Source organism: Bombus affinis, chromosome 5 (assembly GCF_024516045.1).
Source record: "Bombus affinis isolate iyBomAffi1 chromosome 5, iyBomAffi1.2, whole genome shotgun sequence".
NCBI classification, from domain to species: Eukaryota; Metazoa; Arthropoda; class Insecta; order Hymenoptera; family Apidae; genus Bombus; species Bombus affinis.
In genome coordinates this window covers 12,601,405-12,617,743 of record NC_066348.1, presented here as the reverse complement: position 1 = coordinate 12,617,743, position 16,339 = coordinate 12,601,405, and the positions used below count along the sequence as shown (strand labels likewise).

Below are 16,339 nucleotides of genomic sequence, written 5' to 3'. Positions count from 1 at the left end.
TGGAAGATCTGGTACCGGCACAAAAAAGAGAAGCTATTCACCGTGTGTCCTTGAGCAGCAGGATTCGACTCGTACATCCAAAATCAGCACCGGTATCAGTCACTTTCTTTGTACACAGATTTCAGCGTCGCAACACATAATCCACGTTAATGATAAGAGAAAACTATCGACGCTGACAGAGAAAAAACGCGGATCGCGAGGAAGCGAAAGGTACAGCAACGCGGCGGTGAGGTGTCGGATCGTAGCACTTCAACGGCTGGTTCTCTACTGACGTGGTGGGGTGAGGACGTGGGCCTTATGTAGGAAAGGGTCCCTAGGTGAGGCTACGAAACAGGAGAGACCGGCTGTCTCTTGCTCTATACAGTCTGTACTATACTCATATCCCCACTCTGAAGCCGTGACCTGATCCACGCCAGCCACTCCACTCGCCCCAGGTAGACGTTCGATGTCCGCGGCTCGAAGGTGCTGGTGGGTGTTTCAGGATTGCGAGCCATCGAAATGTTAGCGACCGATAACGGGACGCCGACAAACATTTTCTAGATAGGAACCCTGTTGCCATACTGTACCACAGATTATCATATTTTTTATTTAGTTTCATGATCTTTTCAACAATTTGCCCAACTACCGTGCAAAGTCACGAACGACAAAGATCGGAGATAATATTTAGAAAAGAGGAAGGAAAGCTCGGGTAAGTGAGCTGTTTATCCGCCGAATTGGTTAAATTGTGGGAACCCTACGGAACGTAAAATAAAAGAAATTGATGGAATTATATCTTTGATGGGCAAAATAGTGTAAGTCGGAATTATTAGCTTTAAAGTAATATTCAGACCTCAGGCAAGGGAGCGCAAAAGAGAGATGAGATCGATTTGAATCGTCAGAATCATAAGCAAAAGACAGCATTGTAGAAAATATTAGCGTGCTTATCCTGTTGATCAAAATTTAGACACTTGTGCCTGTGACATATGCTTTGACGCGTGAGTTTAAAAAATTTAGCAAACTGGAATAATTAGCACTTTGGTCCTGAACGGATCAGATAAGGGTGACTTTTTGCGAGAAGAAACAAACGGGCAGTTATTTTTGCATGCGCGAAACGTTTAACCACTCGACGGAATATAGCAATTGAGATCACCTAGGGTTTCGAGCAGGAAGTTAGATTACAATCTGAACGATTTATCGCATGTACTCTGTGCAATTCAGTACGCGTAGCACCCGTTGCCGTTTTGAATGCATCTGTGGCTCGTGCAAGAGAAAGGTATCAACGCGATCTGTTTACAAAGTTACAGCGAACCCACGTCAGAGTGGTAGGTCCGTCGCGTGATTTCTAATCTCACGGTTGTTTTCTCCATAGAGAGCCTTAAGGTTCGACCCCTCGATGGACCAGGTAAAAGTATACCTACGTATTTATATCTTTCACAGACACGTCTGCGTTGAAAGCCTTTTCTGGTCAGGGCCGATGAATCTGAGGTATACCACAAATGTTCGGTATTTACACAATCCCTCAATATTCCTTGGAAAAAAGAAGGAATCATTTGCGTTGTCAGCAAAATTATTCGACAAACATAGCTTCTGGTAACGAGCGTTGTCAGTACACATCAATAGAAACGAGGAATTTTTCTCAGGCACGTGACAATCTTCCGGCCGTTACTTTTAAGAGAAGCAGCCGCCTTTCGATACAACAGCTCTCGAGAGAACAATCCGATTCTTTTGTGTACTCCCCCGCGCGTGCTGAGGAACCTCTGCTCCTTGCCTCAAAGACGCACGGTCCAATTACGACAACGTATTCGTCATATTTTTTTCGGGCACGAGTCGCTCGATCTCGGCTGCTTCTATAGCTCCGTCTATGGAAGTTCCTTTTATAGATCCAACAAGTTCCTTTCTACAGCTGACGACTTCTTCAAAAAAGCGATATTTACAGCAGCTATAGAAGATATTGGCACATACCCTTACTTTCAAATGAATCTTTTTTTTTTCTTTTATCAGGTTCTGTACATTCCATTTTCGTAGTACAACATTTTTATAATTATATAAAAAATACTATTAAATGATCAATCGGTATGTAAACGCTGCGATAAATACAGCAGTGTGTCAATATTTTCCATAGCCAAGTCTTTTTCGCTACTCCTTGTAACTTCTTTCGTGAATTCGCAAGTATCTAGACTTCGAGGCAGTCGTTTCAATTTTTCTACAGTACCCGTGCAAATTGCCATAAGTAAAACGCGAAAGCATAAAGATATCTCTATCGTGTGGTACTTTTCTTCTTTATCTGGAATCTTCCCCGGGAAAGTGAGTGGCGAGATGCTGCTATTTACATAAAGAATATTTCCTTGTCTCCTACTGGAAAGTCGAAAACTGTCGGATGATTCGCACGAGAGAAGTCACGAGAAGAGAGGACAAAAGTGGAGAAAAACGTTGAAACGAAATTGGAACCGTTTCACGGTTTCATAGCTGCGGGACAGCTGCGTTTGTAGGTGCTTGTATGAGTTTCTACATAAGAGCAAAGCGTGCAAGAAAGAATATCGAACAGGGATCCCGGAGAATAAAGCGATTTCATTACTGGCTGGCGAATGTCGATGCGAACACAAGGTCCCGCATATCCTCGCTCGTAATTAGAGACGGCTTATTTCTTTTGCTCTTATGCACGACGCGTAGCCACGCGTTTCAAGATCGAACAAAGAAGCTCAAGAGACGAGAACCCTTGACTCGTAATTAAAGCCTAGTCGATAACGTGTAGCAACGAATAAGGGAGGGAAACGTATCTATGAATCGGATGTATAAACTCTGATGCACCTGGTTCAGACCAAGTAATTAGATACTTTGAAATGAAATCGAGAAACTTTTATAAACACTGGCGCTTAACCAGCTTATGCTGGTTTTCATATTTTATATTTGCATCTTGCACAAGTTTATCATTAGGGGACTTTTAGTGCAATAAAAAGAAGTCAAAATAGGTGGAGAAATATTTTATATAGGAAATGGAAATATTTTTGTTTATTAACTTACCACTTACAAACATCGTAGTCCCCTGAAATGAACAAAATACGTAGAACGTGATTTCGACTCATTCGCGGCTGCAGGGTTAAACGAAATATGTTCGCTTTCGGATTATCGTATTTTTAGAATGCGCGCGTTTAATCGTACATAAATATTTATAAATCGCCAATGCAATAGCGCAATCTTTTAATTGGATAGAAAAAAGAGATAATTGGAAAAAGGACATATTTTGATAAGACGGAGACATTACGAATTGAAAAATCACTTTTGTCGTTCTAAAAACGTATAATTATGTAGGTTTCTCCTCGACCGATCATAAACAACGATCAATGGTTTAAAAAAAATTGCACGAAAATACCTGTGGCATCGTCTTATGTGTTCGACAAAGCAATTCTAACGACTCTACCCCTCTCGTTTGACACGAGAAAAGGGGAAAGAAACCTCGTTTTAAAATAGATTTTTTGCCTCGAATTTCCTATGCTGCGAAAAAAACCCCCGCAAGAGGACACACACCTCGACGATTCACCCTAGTTTTTCTCAAGTTTCCTGAAGCGGGAACAGAAGGTACCTACCTTTGCCAAATTAGAGCGATGCGCGATTGTCCGGAATCGTGCGACTGGAAACGATTCGACGAGATTTTTTTCAAGAGTAGGCGAATGGGACCGATAGAAGGGAGAAACCTCGTTTTCTTCCGCTTCGCTTTCTTTCTTTCTTCCTCCTGTTCTCTGCCTCTGTATCTTTCTATTTTTACTTCCCCTCTCTTTCTTCTTTGACACATTCGAGCTTATAGAAATATAATTTTTTAAATTCCCACGTCCATCATGCACCTATCGAAAAGCACGTCCCATTAAACGGTATTCCGTCCTTCGTAGTGAAAGCCCCGCTAAACACGTTCTTGTTTGGCTTTCTCGCTATTCGAATTAACAGCACGCGAGCTATAGGTCACCGGAGACCTATCCGATATCGTATTTTATTTTCCGAAACCGATCTGATCCTTCTATACTTTGGGGCGAGGCGACGATTTGATTGACATCTTTGTAAGAAATTTCTCTCCATAAAGCTGGTATAAATTCTTCAATTATACGTTCCATTGAAGATGTCGTTTGAACGAAACTGGCCCAATCTTTCTCGCTTTTTGTTACGATCTCCGTATGGTCTCAATAATAAACCGAAACGTTTGGTTGTCTTGGTAGCAACATTCCACAAACTAAACATCGACGAAAAATCTAGAATAATTAATATGGCAGCTGCGGTAATAACACACATGCGAACAACCTGAAGAATATAAAGACAGCTGCGCTAGAGAATTATTATCATAGAACACGACCATTTTCCTTGCTTTTTTCTTTATATCGATCGATAAATTGCCAGGGAAAGACGTAATTTGCGTTTCTATCCTGTCCAACGATTGTAAATTCTCAGAGATCGTACAACTTAGCCATGGAAAAGGATCAATTAGCCGGTTCCACGTGATTAAGATTTACGTGGTAATAAACATGTCACGATAGGAACGAGACAACTGAGAGAAAAAGGTCGCAGAAGTATTTATTAGAAGCCCACTACGGGGGAGATAGGAGTTCCCTTTGCCACTGTAATCGGCTATTGTATCGTTATTTCTAAGCCGTTAAGCCGACCGAAGGATTTCTACTGCCTGCGCAACATTTTTTTTCTAACTTATTGTCTCTTACTTTCACCGCCACCCTTGACACCCGAATCGAACCTTCTGGAATTATGATCTTACTTTCGCCTGCGAATTGAGAAAATACAAGAACGATCATGAGTTTCTACCGTGAACTATCGTCGATCGTGACATCGTGGTAGAAAACTTCCAGATGAAAATACACACAGAATCTCGTTTATGTGAACAGAGACACGAGAACAAGAGACAAAGTAATTCGGATAATTGAGTAGACCCGGTAACAGTTGGTTGTTACAATAGAAAATAGCAGTTGATAGGTCAAGCTCAATTGTAAGTTCGTATATCCAAAGCTGTGCATTAACTCGTGTCTATAAATAAGATAAACGAGATTCCGTCGTGTTTCAGGCAAAAGATACAAGCAACGAAGTTTTCAAAATGTCGTCATCTTCCCAGAACGCGTTATATCAAAGAGTAAAACCGTTGTGTGTAAAGCTAATCAAAACGCGATATCAAAAATGTGAAACACAGCTCGATCAAAGCTGTGACCAGCCGTCGATGAAATTGAATATTCATGCACGATCTCGACCTTTCCTCTTGCCAAAAAGTAGCGTGTAACAGAACAATGCACGTGGTCATAAATCGTGGCAGGTGGTAATCCTGATTCATGCTTCGTTCCAGTATTAACCACGTTAATCCATCGTGGCTGCGGCAACGTCGATCGATCCTAATTTATGCGCGGCATTCTCTGGAACGTAAACGTTCCATCGACCTATCCTATCGTGGAACAAGCGAGATAGCTTCGACTCGCAGGGACCATGTACGCCCATTACAAGTCGAGCGGCCGGTGTTTCGATTAAATGAATTTGGATAGAAAGTCAAAAGGAGGGAACGGCGGCGGTATTTGTTGCGATCGAGAGATTAGAGTTCCATGCACGAAAGTGTTTCGACCCTCTTATCGGTTAAATCGGTTGCGGCTTGGCAGGGAGGGGTGGAGGCAACGTGCATTTATGTTCGTAAAACGTGTCGCGTAATCGGCTGAAAGGCTTATTTTTCAAAGGAGTAGGCAACGTTTCGCGAATAAAGTGGCCAGATTGCAATCCTTTCTCCTCGAACGACAAACAGCGTCATTTAACCCTTCCGCAACATGAATGGCTTTATGAATTTTTTATCGAAAATTATGTTAATAAAGTACGTGAGACTTTTGGCCTTTACCCAGTAAAGATATTGATAAAGCAGGCAAGTTTTTATAGTAAACTGTCATAGTAAACGCGAATGACCATATGAATTTTATATCGGGAATTATATTAAAGAAATATGAAAAATTTTGATCTGTCAGCGGAGATATTGATAGAATAATCAAGATCGCATGGCAGATTATGCTTGCGCGTTAAATGTCACCGTGTTGCCATTAATATAAAAATTGTCTCGGAAATTTGATCGGAACATGAGGAATCGTTTTTCAGTTGGTCGCAAGGGATGTCTCGATGATCGTTCGAACAGGGTTCAAACGTTTCGTCAACCCCTTTAATATCCGCGAACCCTGATTTCGCAGAAAGAATTTGTCTATGAAACGGTTCTGTACATCCCGGTAGTCACAAAAGCAGTAGGGTTTCCTGAAGAGACTCGAGAGCTCGTTCATGGGGGTTGTTTTCAAATACTGTCCCAGTTGTGAAGATATTATCGACCCCTCTTCGTGCTTTTCATGTTCCTTGAGAGTCTGGACCTCGTTCGCGATCAAAGGGTTGAGCAAGAAAGAACCTATTCAAAGTCAATCTATGAGGCCAATTTTCGAAAATGATCTGGGAAATAGTACGTGTATCTTTGAAAGCGAAAATGCATACAGCCTTAGTAACAGGTGCATTTGAAACCATACTACGTTCATCCTATCTTTCCTTATCTTTCATCTTATTATATCCCTGTAATTCTTATATAATATTTCCATTTAAAACTATTTACTGTTATATATTGCCTGCTCGATATTCGTTTCGCCATTTTAAGTAAAGTTAATTCGTGGAAAAGATAGAAAAAATCTGGCTAGTCGAGTAGCACACGTGCGGGTCTCTTTCTCTCTCTCTCTTTTTCTCCCTGCCACGGGATATATCGAAGGAGACGGTTAGCAAAGCTAACTCTCCCATGGGAGCATCTCTCTCGACTTACGAACACGAGGATTCTGCTTCCGTTACGAAAATAAAATGCAACCGGGAGAAGCGCCGCGAACCGTATCACCTCTCCAACAAACAAGAACAACAAAATCATTTGATTGTACCGCCAACAGATATTACGGTTCCTCACGGGTTCCTCTCGTCTTGCCACCAAACGAAACTATATAAGAACCTTGTCGTGCAAAAGGATGAACCTCTCGCAATTTTTGTCGTGTTGTATTTCCAAGTTTTGTGAGAATATAAACTTCTGTTCTTAAGAAATAAACATTCTATATATTCTAGAATTTGTAGATAGAATCTACGCAAGACGAGGAGATTTCAGCTCACGCGATATAGAATTATAATCACCGTTTAAGAGGATGCTGGAGGATTGACCATAAATTTCATCTCAACTGGGTTACTGGCAAGAGTTCAGTGATGGCAATAGAATAACCACATGATCAAGAAAGGCTGATCGAAGGACGCGTGTATGGGAAAACAGGTCGTAGGGAAGCGTCGTTATCGCGTGAGATTAACGTAAGTATTACCCAATTTGTCAAGTTTTTTTTCTTCTAGTTAGAGATGATTAAATAGACGTCACGAACCCGCTGCGCGTAAATCACAAGAAAAATTTACTGGTAAGTAATCAGGGACAGGAAAGTTGTTTGGGAGAAGGAAGGAAACGTATGAAAGGGCAGGTCGAAAAATAGTTGACGCTCACCGCGGGAGATCCGACATGTAGAAGGAGCCAAAACGCGATAATGAGCCCTTATTCTTGAATCAAACCTGTCATTGTCGATTTGGCTATTCATCGTCATTGTATCGTATTATCCCCGTACATAAAGTCGTACGTGTTACCATTTTCTTTCATCTCTATCTCCTCTGCTTTCTTCCTCCCTTCGAAATTCTGAAAACCAAGCAAATCCTAGGAACAGCTGGATCGAGATTCGAGGAATCTCTTTGTAATTAGAATTTACGACGAGCTTCGTACGAGTTTGTAAACCTGTCGTAGCGATGGAAAGTTGGCAAACGCCTCATAGATCTAACGTTAACGAAGACTTAGGTTGTAACACGTCGAACCGTCGTTTTACCGTTATCTCGCACGCGTTCGTTCGAATCATCGAGAAACTTTGTGTCATTATCGTTCGCTATCACGCTCGAAAGCAACGCGCTTGGATTCAGAAAAAATACACCAGTCATCAGAGAGTAATTTATTCGATCGGAGTACCGTAACGAAACGAAACCAGTGACTGCATTGAAAAAGCTAACTCCGATCAGTCTTCCATTATCCATTGAATGCGCGCTCGCAATCGATTATGTCCAAAAAATTAAGGGCAATGATTTCGCAACATCTCGCTCAGTTGCGCCATATGGCGCTGTATTACCAAACGTTGGGCGACGAGTAATCGATTGAGTCTCACGGTTCAAATAAATATCAAAAAGAATGAAAATATTGCCTCATAATATGAAAATATGGCAGGAGAAAAAGCAGTGGCGCATCTTGATTCGTCGAACGTGTGAAATTTCGAGGCAAAACTGGAAAGATAGAAAACCCGCTGACGAAGATTCGCGGCCCGACGATCGTCACAACTTTTGCCGACGAATTCTTTTCATCGCTGGCCTGGCTATTATCCTTGAAATTACCCCATGCGTCTATCTTTTACACACGGTAACTGTCAACGTTCCGTCATGAATAATAAATTCGCAGTTACGTAATTATAATAACGTTGACAGGATAAACGCTAATGATAAGAAGGTGTAATTAGATAGGCAGACCGAAGTCCAGAGGGGTCTGCTAACCACCACGTTGACCCTTGCGTTGTTCCAGGTACAGTCACCCCCTCCTGCGTCAGTCGAGATGGTCAACCCTTGACATACATTACAATGAGCAATGTAATCCAACTTGGAATAGCATGAATGCGTAATTTACTTGTGACCGGTGGCATGGCGATGGAGCGGGTGGCACGACGGGTAACGGGGATCACGCTCTGTTAACCAAAGGGGGATTTTCGTGCCTCCCAGTGCCGCCGCGGATGAACGCCGGTTGCCCAGCCAGAATGACGTTTCCTTCGTTCCACGAAATGTTAACCCTTTACGTTTAAGCAAAGCGCCGATGCGTTCTGCTTTCAACGTTTCGTCGGTCCAGAAGTAGCCTTTAGCGATGTATCGTCGTTAGCGCATCTAAGCGTCGTTGATGCTTTTACTTCGAATCGCAGGTCTTATATTTCTACGTCTTTCACGTTTTTCATCCATTGACAATTATCGTCTATAAGGCAGAATAATAAAAGCTCGATGACGCTCGAAGAAGGAGAAAAGCAGAAACGGCGGGTTGTCTCCGCATAGAGAAACATAACCGATGACAGATCTCGGACCAGGGGGTAGCACGAGTAAAATTATCTGCTTCCAGTCGTCAGAGGAGCGAGCAAGAAAATCGGTAGAGGGAGAAGAAAAGAGAGTAAACGTTGAAACAGCGGCTTTTCCACTGCATCGTCGACGCTTCCTCCGCCTAATTGGCGAGAATGACGCACGACCCTTGTAATTGCTCGAACGAACCGAAGAAACCGAAGCATGATATGTTTCTTCCTCCGACAGACCACGTTCGAGTCTTTCTCGTTTTCCTTTGAAACATTCGTCGTTATCGTGTTATACACTTTCCCTTTCGACTCCGTTGACAATTTCGTGGCAACCTGACCGCAAATACCGTGACAGTCGTCGTCTCGTCCGATGAGAACGTAACCGTCGCTTAGTCAAGAAATCCGTCTCGCAGACCCCCAAATCTCTTTTCATCGCTGTTAATCGAATGCCTTCACGGTGCCCGATGACCACTATCGCAACGTTTTTGCTTTCCGTGGTTTGCGACGAGTTGCTTGTCCTCTCTTCGCTACCAGACGAGAATCTCCTTCTATAGGTAGATTTAAGGCGTCACGGGACGTTAAGTGTCACCCTTCGACACTCGTACTCGGCCGACGAGAGGCAAATTTCAAAGAAGAATTCGGAAGTTGAAAGTTGGTCGTCAGGTGATTATCGTAAATTCACGAGCTTTCTACCCGTGGGATAAAAATCGCTTTAGAAATGACCTAAGCGAAACGGATTCTCGCGAACACGGATGAATTACAGTCGCTGGTCGCGATTATGAAAATTTCCAGAACTTCGGTAAACCCGAGGGGGCTTGGAAATTCGTGATACGTAGGTATTCGAAATACGCTTTAGAACAAAGCTTGTGAACTTACAGAAGCGAGTTTAAAATAGTGACAAACACGAAACACGTGGAGTAAGCGAAGAAGAAACATGAAAAAAATCGACAATTATGTTCGTGGACGATCAAAAGTCAAGGGAGAAAGAAAGTCGAAAATATAATATAGAATAACGCGAAGTACGCGTTGCACTCTTATACAACGGGAGGTCGAGCCAATTTCATATTCTCATCGTGTTCGAAATCGTTTACGTAACATATGTGTCAAGAAACATACGTAGATACGAAGAAGTTGATCGCATGGTGCAAGTGCCAGGCGACATAATTGTTGCACGGCGGGCCGTGAAAAAAGAAAGGGCAACCATGAATATGGAAATATATGGAAAATACCGTGAAGACTATTTCTCCAAAGTACACATATGGAAGCTATTTTGGGAGTTGTCAAGCAACGATCACTGTCACGGTGGTCAAAACTGCATCTGTGATTTCCCCTCTTTGCGTTACACAACGTCGGACACTTATCCGTCTTGACGCATGCCGAGATCTCTTACGATCTCCTAAAATCCACGCGTTTCTAATAGAACTGGATTGATCATAGGATTTTCTAACATCGAATTTGTTCTCAAATACGCAAACAAGCATAGCCTGTATATTTAGTTGCGCGGAGCATTGCTTGTCGAAATCTTAGCAGAAATTGTTTGCATCCAAGAGACGGATTTCTCGAGTCGTTCATCGTCGCGCATCGCATTACGAAAATACCAGAAAAGTGCGTCGTGAAGAATTTCAAATTCTTTCGTGGATTTGTACACTCCATCGCGGTTGCTGGTTTGCGGGCATAGAAAAAGAAGAAGAGGGAAGAAAACGAAAAGGGGTGAGAATGAAAGAGAACAAAGGAGAGAGAGGAGTTACCGTGTGTCGTAGTCACGGGTAGTCTCGTGAAGATAAAGAGGATGACAAAGGCACGGTGAAGTGTCCAGGCTTGGCTCATAATTTTCCTTAGGCGTCGCGCGACGTGCGACGTGTACGTGTCACCGCGTCGCGACGCACCCGTCCGTCTCATCGCGACTGGAACACCAAAAACGAACCTCTGACTATTTTATTGCCGGTCTCCTGACTCGTGAGATTCCTTCGTTTCCCTCCCTCTCCATTTTTCTTTTTTATTCTTTTTCATTCCGACTACGAGACGTCGAATACTTTTTGATTTAGCTGCAGTCAACGATTCGAGAATCGCGAGCATACTTTTAAATATCGCGCGATCTCCACCTTGTAAAACGAGTATCGTTGAATCAAATCGTTGAATTCGCGAACGCGACGCATAATGTGGTTTGCCGTTTATTTCGAGGGAAATAGTTCGGTCTAAGCGAACGTCGAAAGTGGGTAGCGAAAGAACGGATGCACGGTCGCGTTTTATTGGACCAGCACGGTTGACAGCAAGAATGACTGCGCTCGTAAAAGCTTCGTATAAATAAAATCGCCGGGAATATAATTGTTGCTGAGAGCCGGGAACGCTCGTTCTACGTCGAGGTATAGATATAACGCGGTCAGCTGTCGCCACTTCGTACTGCAACACTCTTTCATTGATTTTCGCGGCATTTTCTCGATAAAGCTGTGCTGTCTTTTCTTCTCGAATTCTTCCCCTTCTTGTCCATTGAATTCTCCAATAACCAATAGCTCGAGTTCTGCGATTAGTCCCGCGATTTTCACGATACTCCGCTGTTACGACGCGGTTGCCGTCGGCGGTTCGAACATCAAAAGAATGCAGACTGTTATATCATTTTTATGAATGTCGTAAAAATACAACAAAAAGAAGAATCATAATAAAATTGGAGATACCCGTTTCTTCGGCGAGTAGCCGTTACGCAAAGATGAAAAAGCTTGGTAATTCGGTTAATTCGAATCAGGAGTAGAGAGCAAGAAATTGTTACTTTCAAAGAAAGTAGAAGAAAGTCAGGAATAAGGGGAAGGATCGGGGACTCGCGTTAGGGCGAAATTGTTACTCGACACCCTTGTGTAACGAGAGTCAAGCCGCGGCTATGAACAAGACCAATGTTCCGGCGCATAAAGAAGCGTAGTTTAGCGTGTCCCTGAAAATCGAAACCATCATGACGCCGGCGCCTCTTGCTTATTCTCTCTTCTTGCAATATCAAACCGCCGCGCTTATACTATGTGTCGCTATATATTTATCGATCAATTTATAGAATTTAATCGACCGATGTGATTCGATGCAAACGAATCGGGAATGGTTCGTTCCTTTCGCAGATTCATTGCGAGAACTTGCAACGAGATTCATTGCCAGTTTTTAGAAAATAAAATTCTCGTTTCGACGATGGCAAAATTTCTGGATAACAGATAACGCACGCGTACGTACTTTTAAATTGCCAGGGGTTGCATCCAGAAAACATCGGAAAGCCGTGCTACCGTTTAGAAACCAATGAGCATCTAATGAAGGTGGAGCTTGCCGAGGAAATCTCCACCTACTCTTAAAATTCTCTATTTCACTCCTCTCCTGCGTGCGTGTCTCCCTGCGTAAAAGGAAGAACGAGATGCGAAATGAGAGAAGAGGAAGGAGTGACAGAACGAGGGGCACGCAAGAGGGCGGGAGGAGAATGAACGAAGAGGAAAGACAAATGAAGAGGCTGAGGAGGATCTTCAAGTACGTTTTAACTCGGCCAAGTCAGTTGGCATCTCGCCGCATCAACTAATACGATGGCTTCGTTTCACGGTTTCACGAAACGATCTTCCGGCAAAGTCGATCGGCTAGTTGTGATTTACGCGTGATTCGGATGAAACCAATGCTCGAACTTGAACGAAACGTTACCGCGATCCAACACGCTTCGCAATTTTATAGTGGGTGATCATCGCATGTATACGTATATTTTCGTTTACGTACGGGACAACGTTAATCTTTTGGCAACATCGTCGTTGGAAACGAATCTTATCGTCGAGAACGTTCGTTCAAAACGATCTTGTCCGTACAGAGTGCTCGTGACGAAGACTTTCTTGGATACTATCATCTATCCGTACAATGACAGTTACTGCGAATTTTATTCGAAAGGATTGAAATAGAACAGTTTTTACAATTCGTTAAATCAGACGCGCTTGTTAGATATTGTATTGGATATAATACACGCTTATAGATTCATCCGAGCCTTTGCGCTCACGAGAGATTTTCCTTGCTATTCAAATGATCGACGATTAATGTCAGAAGATCGTAAAACGTCCAAAAGAGCGATTGATTTATGGACCTACAGCGAAACGCTTTCATCGCCAAGCAACGAGTGACAAAATGTACATTTATTATATACTGTTAGCATAAAGAATCGATTTGAAGTAAGTGCGAATCCTACGAGGAGGAATTTGATGTTCGTATAATACGGTAATTGGAGCAGTATACGGTTCGTTTTTATTTTATCTAATTTACATATCCCTAGTTGGCATTCGATGCAAAAGAGAAAAGAAAGGTACAGGTATACGCGTCTCGACCTGAGTTACCCCTTCTTGCAAGACCCGCAGAAACTGAAACGAATTATAATTGAGCGTAACGACCATGATCGCAGCCGTTGATAATATACTCGATAAAAATTCACTACGAAAATTTTCATTGTGAAAAGCATCTAAGAAATGTTAATGTTAGTGTTAAAATATTGAAAATATCGTTGGTCGTTATTCTGATATTTTAATTGATTAAAACATTTAAATCGAATAGGGCAACGATAAAGGAGCGTAATATTTGTTGGAAAAGTTCTCCAAACACATTGGAATCACGTTGAGCCGATTGGCACGTGGCATGAGCCTTAATTACTCTGCCACGCTTCGACCAAGATTTTCAGGAAAAAACTACGCATTCGTCTTCGGCGTTCATAAATAATTGTTACGTCTTGAATGAACAGCCTGATTAATTCATAAAACATTTGTTTCTAAACTGAAAATTAGGGAGCAGGAAATGTTATTTAACAATGTTTTAAGCAACTCATTGACGACATTATCGCGTATTTACTTCAACATCTTCAAGTACTCAATTTTAAGAATAAGAAATATATTTGTGCAATAATCGAATTTCATAATTTATCCATTCGATTCGATTCGTTCGGCCATCGCTATTCGATTAAAGAGGTTTATTTCTTAAACGAAAAGGAACAATGTTGTGTGCAAATTCGGGACAAGAAGAAAACAACAGCGTGATAGTTTCACAAATGACGAATCCTCATACTCCGCAAGATTTCACGGTCTCGCGCCTACTGTCGACACCAACTAATTCGTTAGGTAAGAATCCAGGGTATTCGCGATCGAGACGTTAGGATTCGTACAAACGCTTATGTAACGGAACGTAGAAAATTAAACGCGATTCGTGATCGCGCGTTTCGCTGAGAGACAGGCCCGCGTGTACACGCATGACGAGTTTTCACGTTTAATCCACGATCCACGATGAGCTTGATTCCATCGAAATCACGCATTTCCAGTCATGCTGTTCAGATTATACCGCTTTGATGAATGCTCAAGTACAGTGAAGTCATTCAAGAATAGCCGCGCCTGTGCTGCTTCTCTTCTTTGCTCTTTTTCCTTTTTAGAAGCGTTACTTCCCTATCGCGGACAGCATCTTGAAATATTTCACTCGAATTTTCACTTTCTTCCAAGTAACTCCGTGCAAATAACAATTTAGGCAATCTGTGTAACAGTTTTGGTCGGCGAATTGGAAATGAATTCATTGCGATAAAGTGATTGTGGCAAATGATACGCTTATATTTTACAGAGTGCAACGAAAGTTCCACGACACCTACGTGTAGGCGACCCAGAAGGAGTAGGACAACATTCTCGGCGCAACAATTAGCCGCGTTAGAAAGGGTGTTCGAAAGGACGCATTATCCGGATGCTTTCGTTCGAGAAGAACTTGCAACGCGTGTATCTCTATCGGAAGCCAGAGTGCAGGTAATGGCAACAGCATCTTTGAACTTGAAAGTAAGAAAAAAAACTGAATGGAATAAGAAAAGAAAGACGTATTTTCAAGTACGGTAGAGGCATTCGATGATGATTTTTGCTTTGTGGAAGAGAAAAAGTATCGTGGTAGCATGTAAAGGAGAAAAAGTATCGTATCGCTTGGTGGGCCAAGTTCACACATGTTTCTTGGGATTATGGTGGGCAACGTTAGAAGGAAGGCAGACAGGCAGACGGAGGTATAGGAAAGAGAAGAAGAAAAAGTGAAAAAAAGGAAGGAAAGAGGATGGAGGTCGCCGCGGATAGCTAAGCAGAAAATCAGAGGAGACAGGTTGTCAGGGGCAAGGAGCTATGATTAGCTTGGCAGGATAGTTGCGTCGTTCCAGCGGCATCTGTGCTTGGCATACGACGTATGCTGTACCGTATGCTGTACGATACGTCGCGTATCTAGCACGTGTGTGGTGACTCTTACACGGTTGTGCAGAAAGCACACTTTTCGTTTACACGAGTCGATCCATCCACTACTGGTGCTGCTGCTACGTCCCTCGTCCCCCGCTGATGTCTGTCCATTCGTCTGTCTGCCGTGGACTGTACGGTTGCCAGGAGCCGTCACGCTGTCCCGTCTTCACTTGCCGCATCCCTTCTTATGTCCGTTCGTTTCTTCTTCTCTTTTTTCTCTTCGTTCGACAATTACGGCTTACCACAATGATATTTTCGTTTCATGGCCTTTAATTAAAATATTTTCGTAAAAACGTTGCCTCTATCTGTTTCAAGATATGAACATCGACGATCTCAAATAGACGCGATTTTCTTCGATCTCGGCGAAGCAAAATATTTTTACTAGTATAAATACCCTCGCGAAACTGAACATTTGGAAATTTTACTCATAGGTATGGTTTCAAAATAGACGCGCCAAGTTTCGTCGAAACGAAAGGAGTTCTGCTATTAACCGAGGCGTTTCCTCGAACAGAGAAGTGGAAACCACTTTACCTTTACGACCTATCAGAATAACGCACACGCAGGAAAACAACTCGGATACTCTACAAACTTCTCAGGTAGCGCAGTATCCCTACAGCGAATACTGGAGATCGTCGCAACACTATACCTCTATGCAAGCTTCTACCTGCCATGGATTTATCAATGGAAATTTAGGAAATGTCAATCTTCCTCCGTATCATCAAACAGAAATTCATGGAGGACTCGAAGGATCTACGATGAGCAGTTTAAACGCGTTACGATTCAGAGCACATCCATACGGAACCGCGTATTCTGCCATGCACGCAAGCATGTAGTTTTCTCTCTCCTACTCTCTCTTTGCATAATAATATCCCTTTTTAAATTTCAAGTGATAGCGATTTATAAAGTACCAAAGATTTTAACGGTGTCGTTTAAGTCAATGTAAGAAAAAGAAGATGATATAATATAAAGGACCAACAGATCGAA

At 42.4% G+C, this 16,339-nt stretch overlaps 2 protein-coding genes across 5 annotated transcripts in view; one reads left to right on the top strand and one right to left on the bottom strand.

The window, feature by feature from the left end:
* LOC126916908 (uncharacterized) overlaps positions 1–288 on the bottom strand; it is a 20,031-nt gene extending 19,743 nt beyond the window's left edge. For 2 of the 3 annotated variants that reach the window (XM_050723189.1, XM_050723191.1), the window contains exon 1: positions 42–288. The gene's annotated coding sequence lies outside the window, so the exon portion shown is untranslated. The remainder of the gene's footprint in view (positions 1–41) is intronic. The other variant, XM_050723190.1, reaches the window with a different exon arrangement.
* The window catches only part of LOC126916924 (dorsal root ganglia homeobox protein-like), a 25,375-nt gene extending 9,036 nt beyond the window's left edge, over positions 1–16,339 (top strand). Inside the window, exons 2-5 of one of the 2 annotated variants that reach the window (XM_050723241.1) lie at positions 7,075–7,308; positions 14,099–14,227; positions 14,715–14,890; positions 15,787–16,339. In XM_050723241.1, the coding sequence (XP_050579198.1) occupies positions 14,104–14,227; positions 14,715–14,890; positions 15,787–16,188 (702 nt within the window). In that variant the 5' untranslated portion in view covers positions 7,075–7,308; positions 14,099–14,103 and the 3' untranslated portion in view covers positions 16,189–16,339. Of the gene's footprint in view, positions 1–7,074; positions 7,309–12,628; positions 13,594–13,670; positions 14,228–14,714; positions 14,891–15,786 lie in introns of those variants that run through there. The other variant, XM_050723240.1, reaches the window with a different exon arrangement.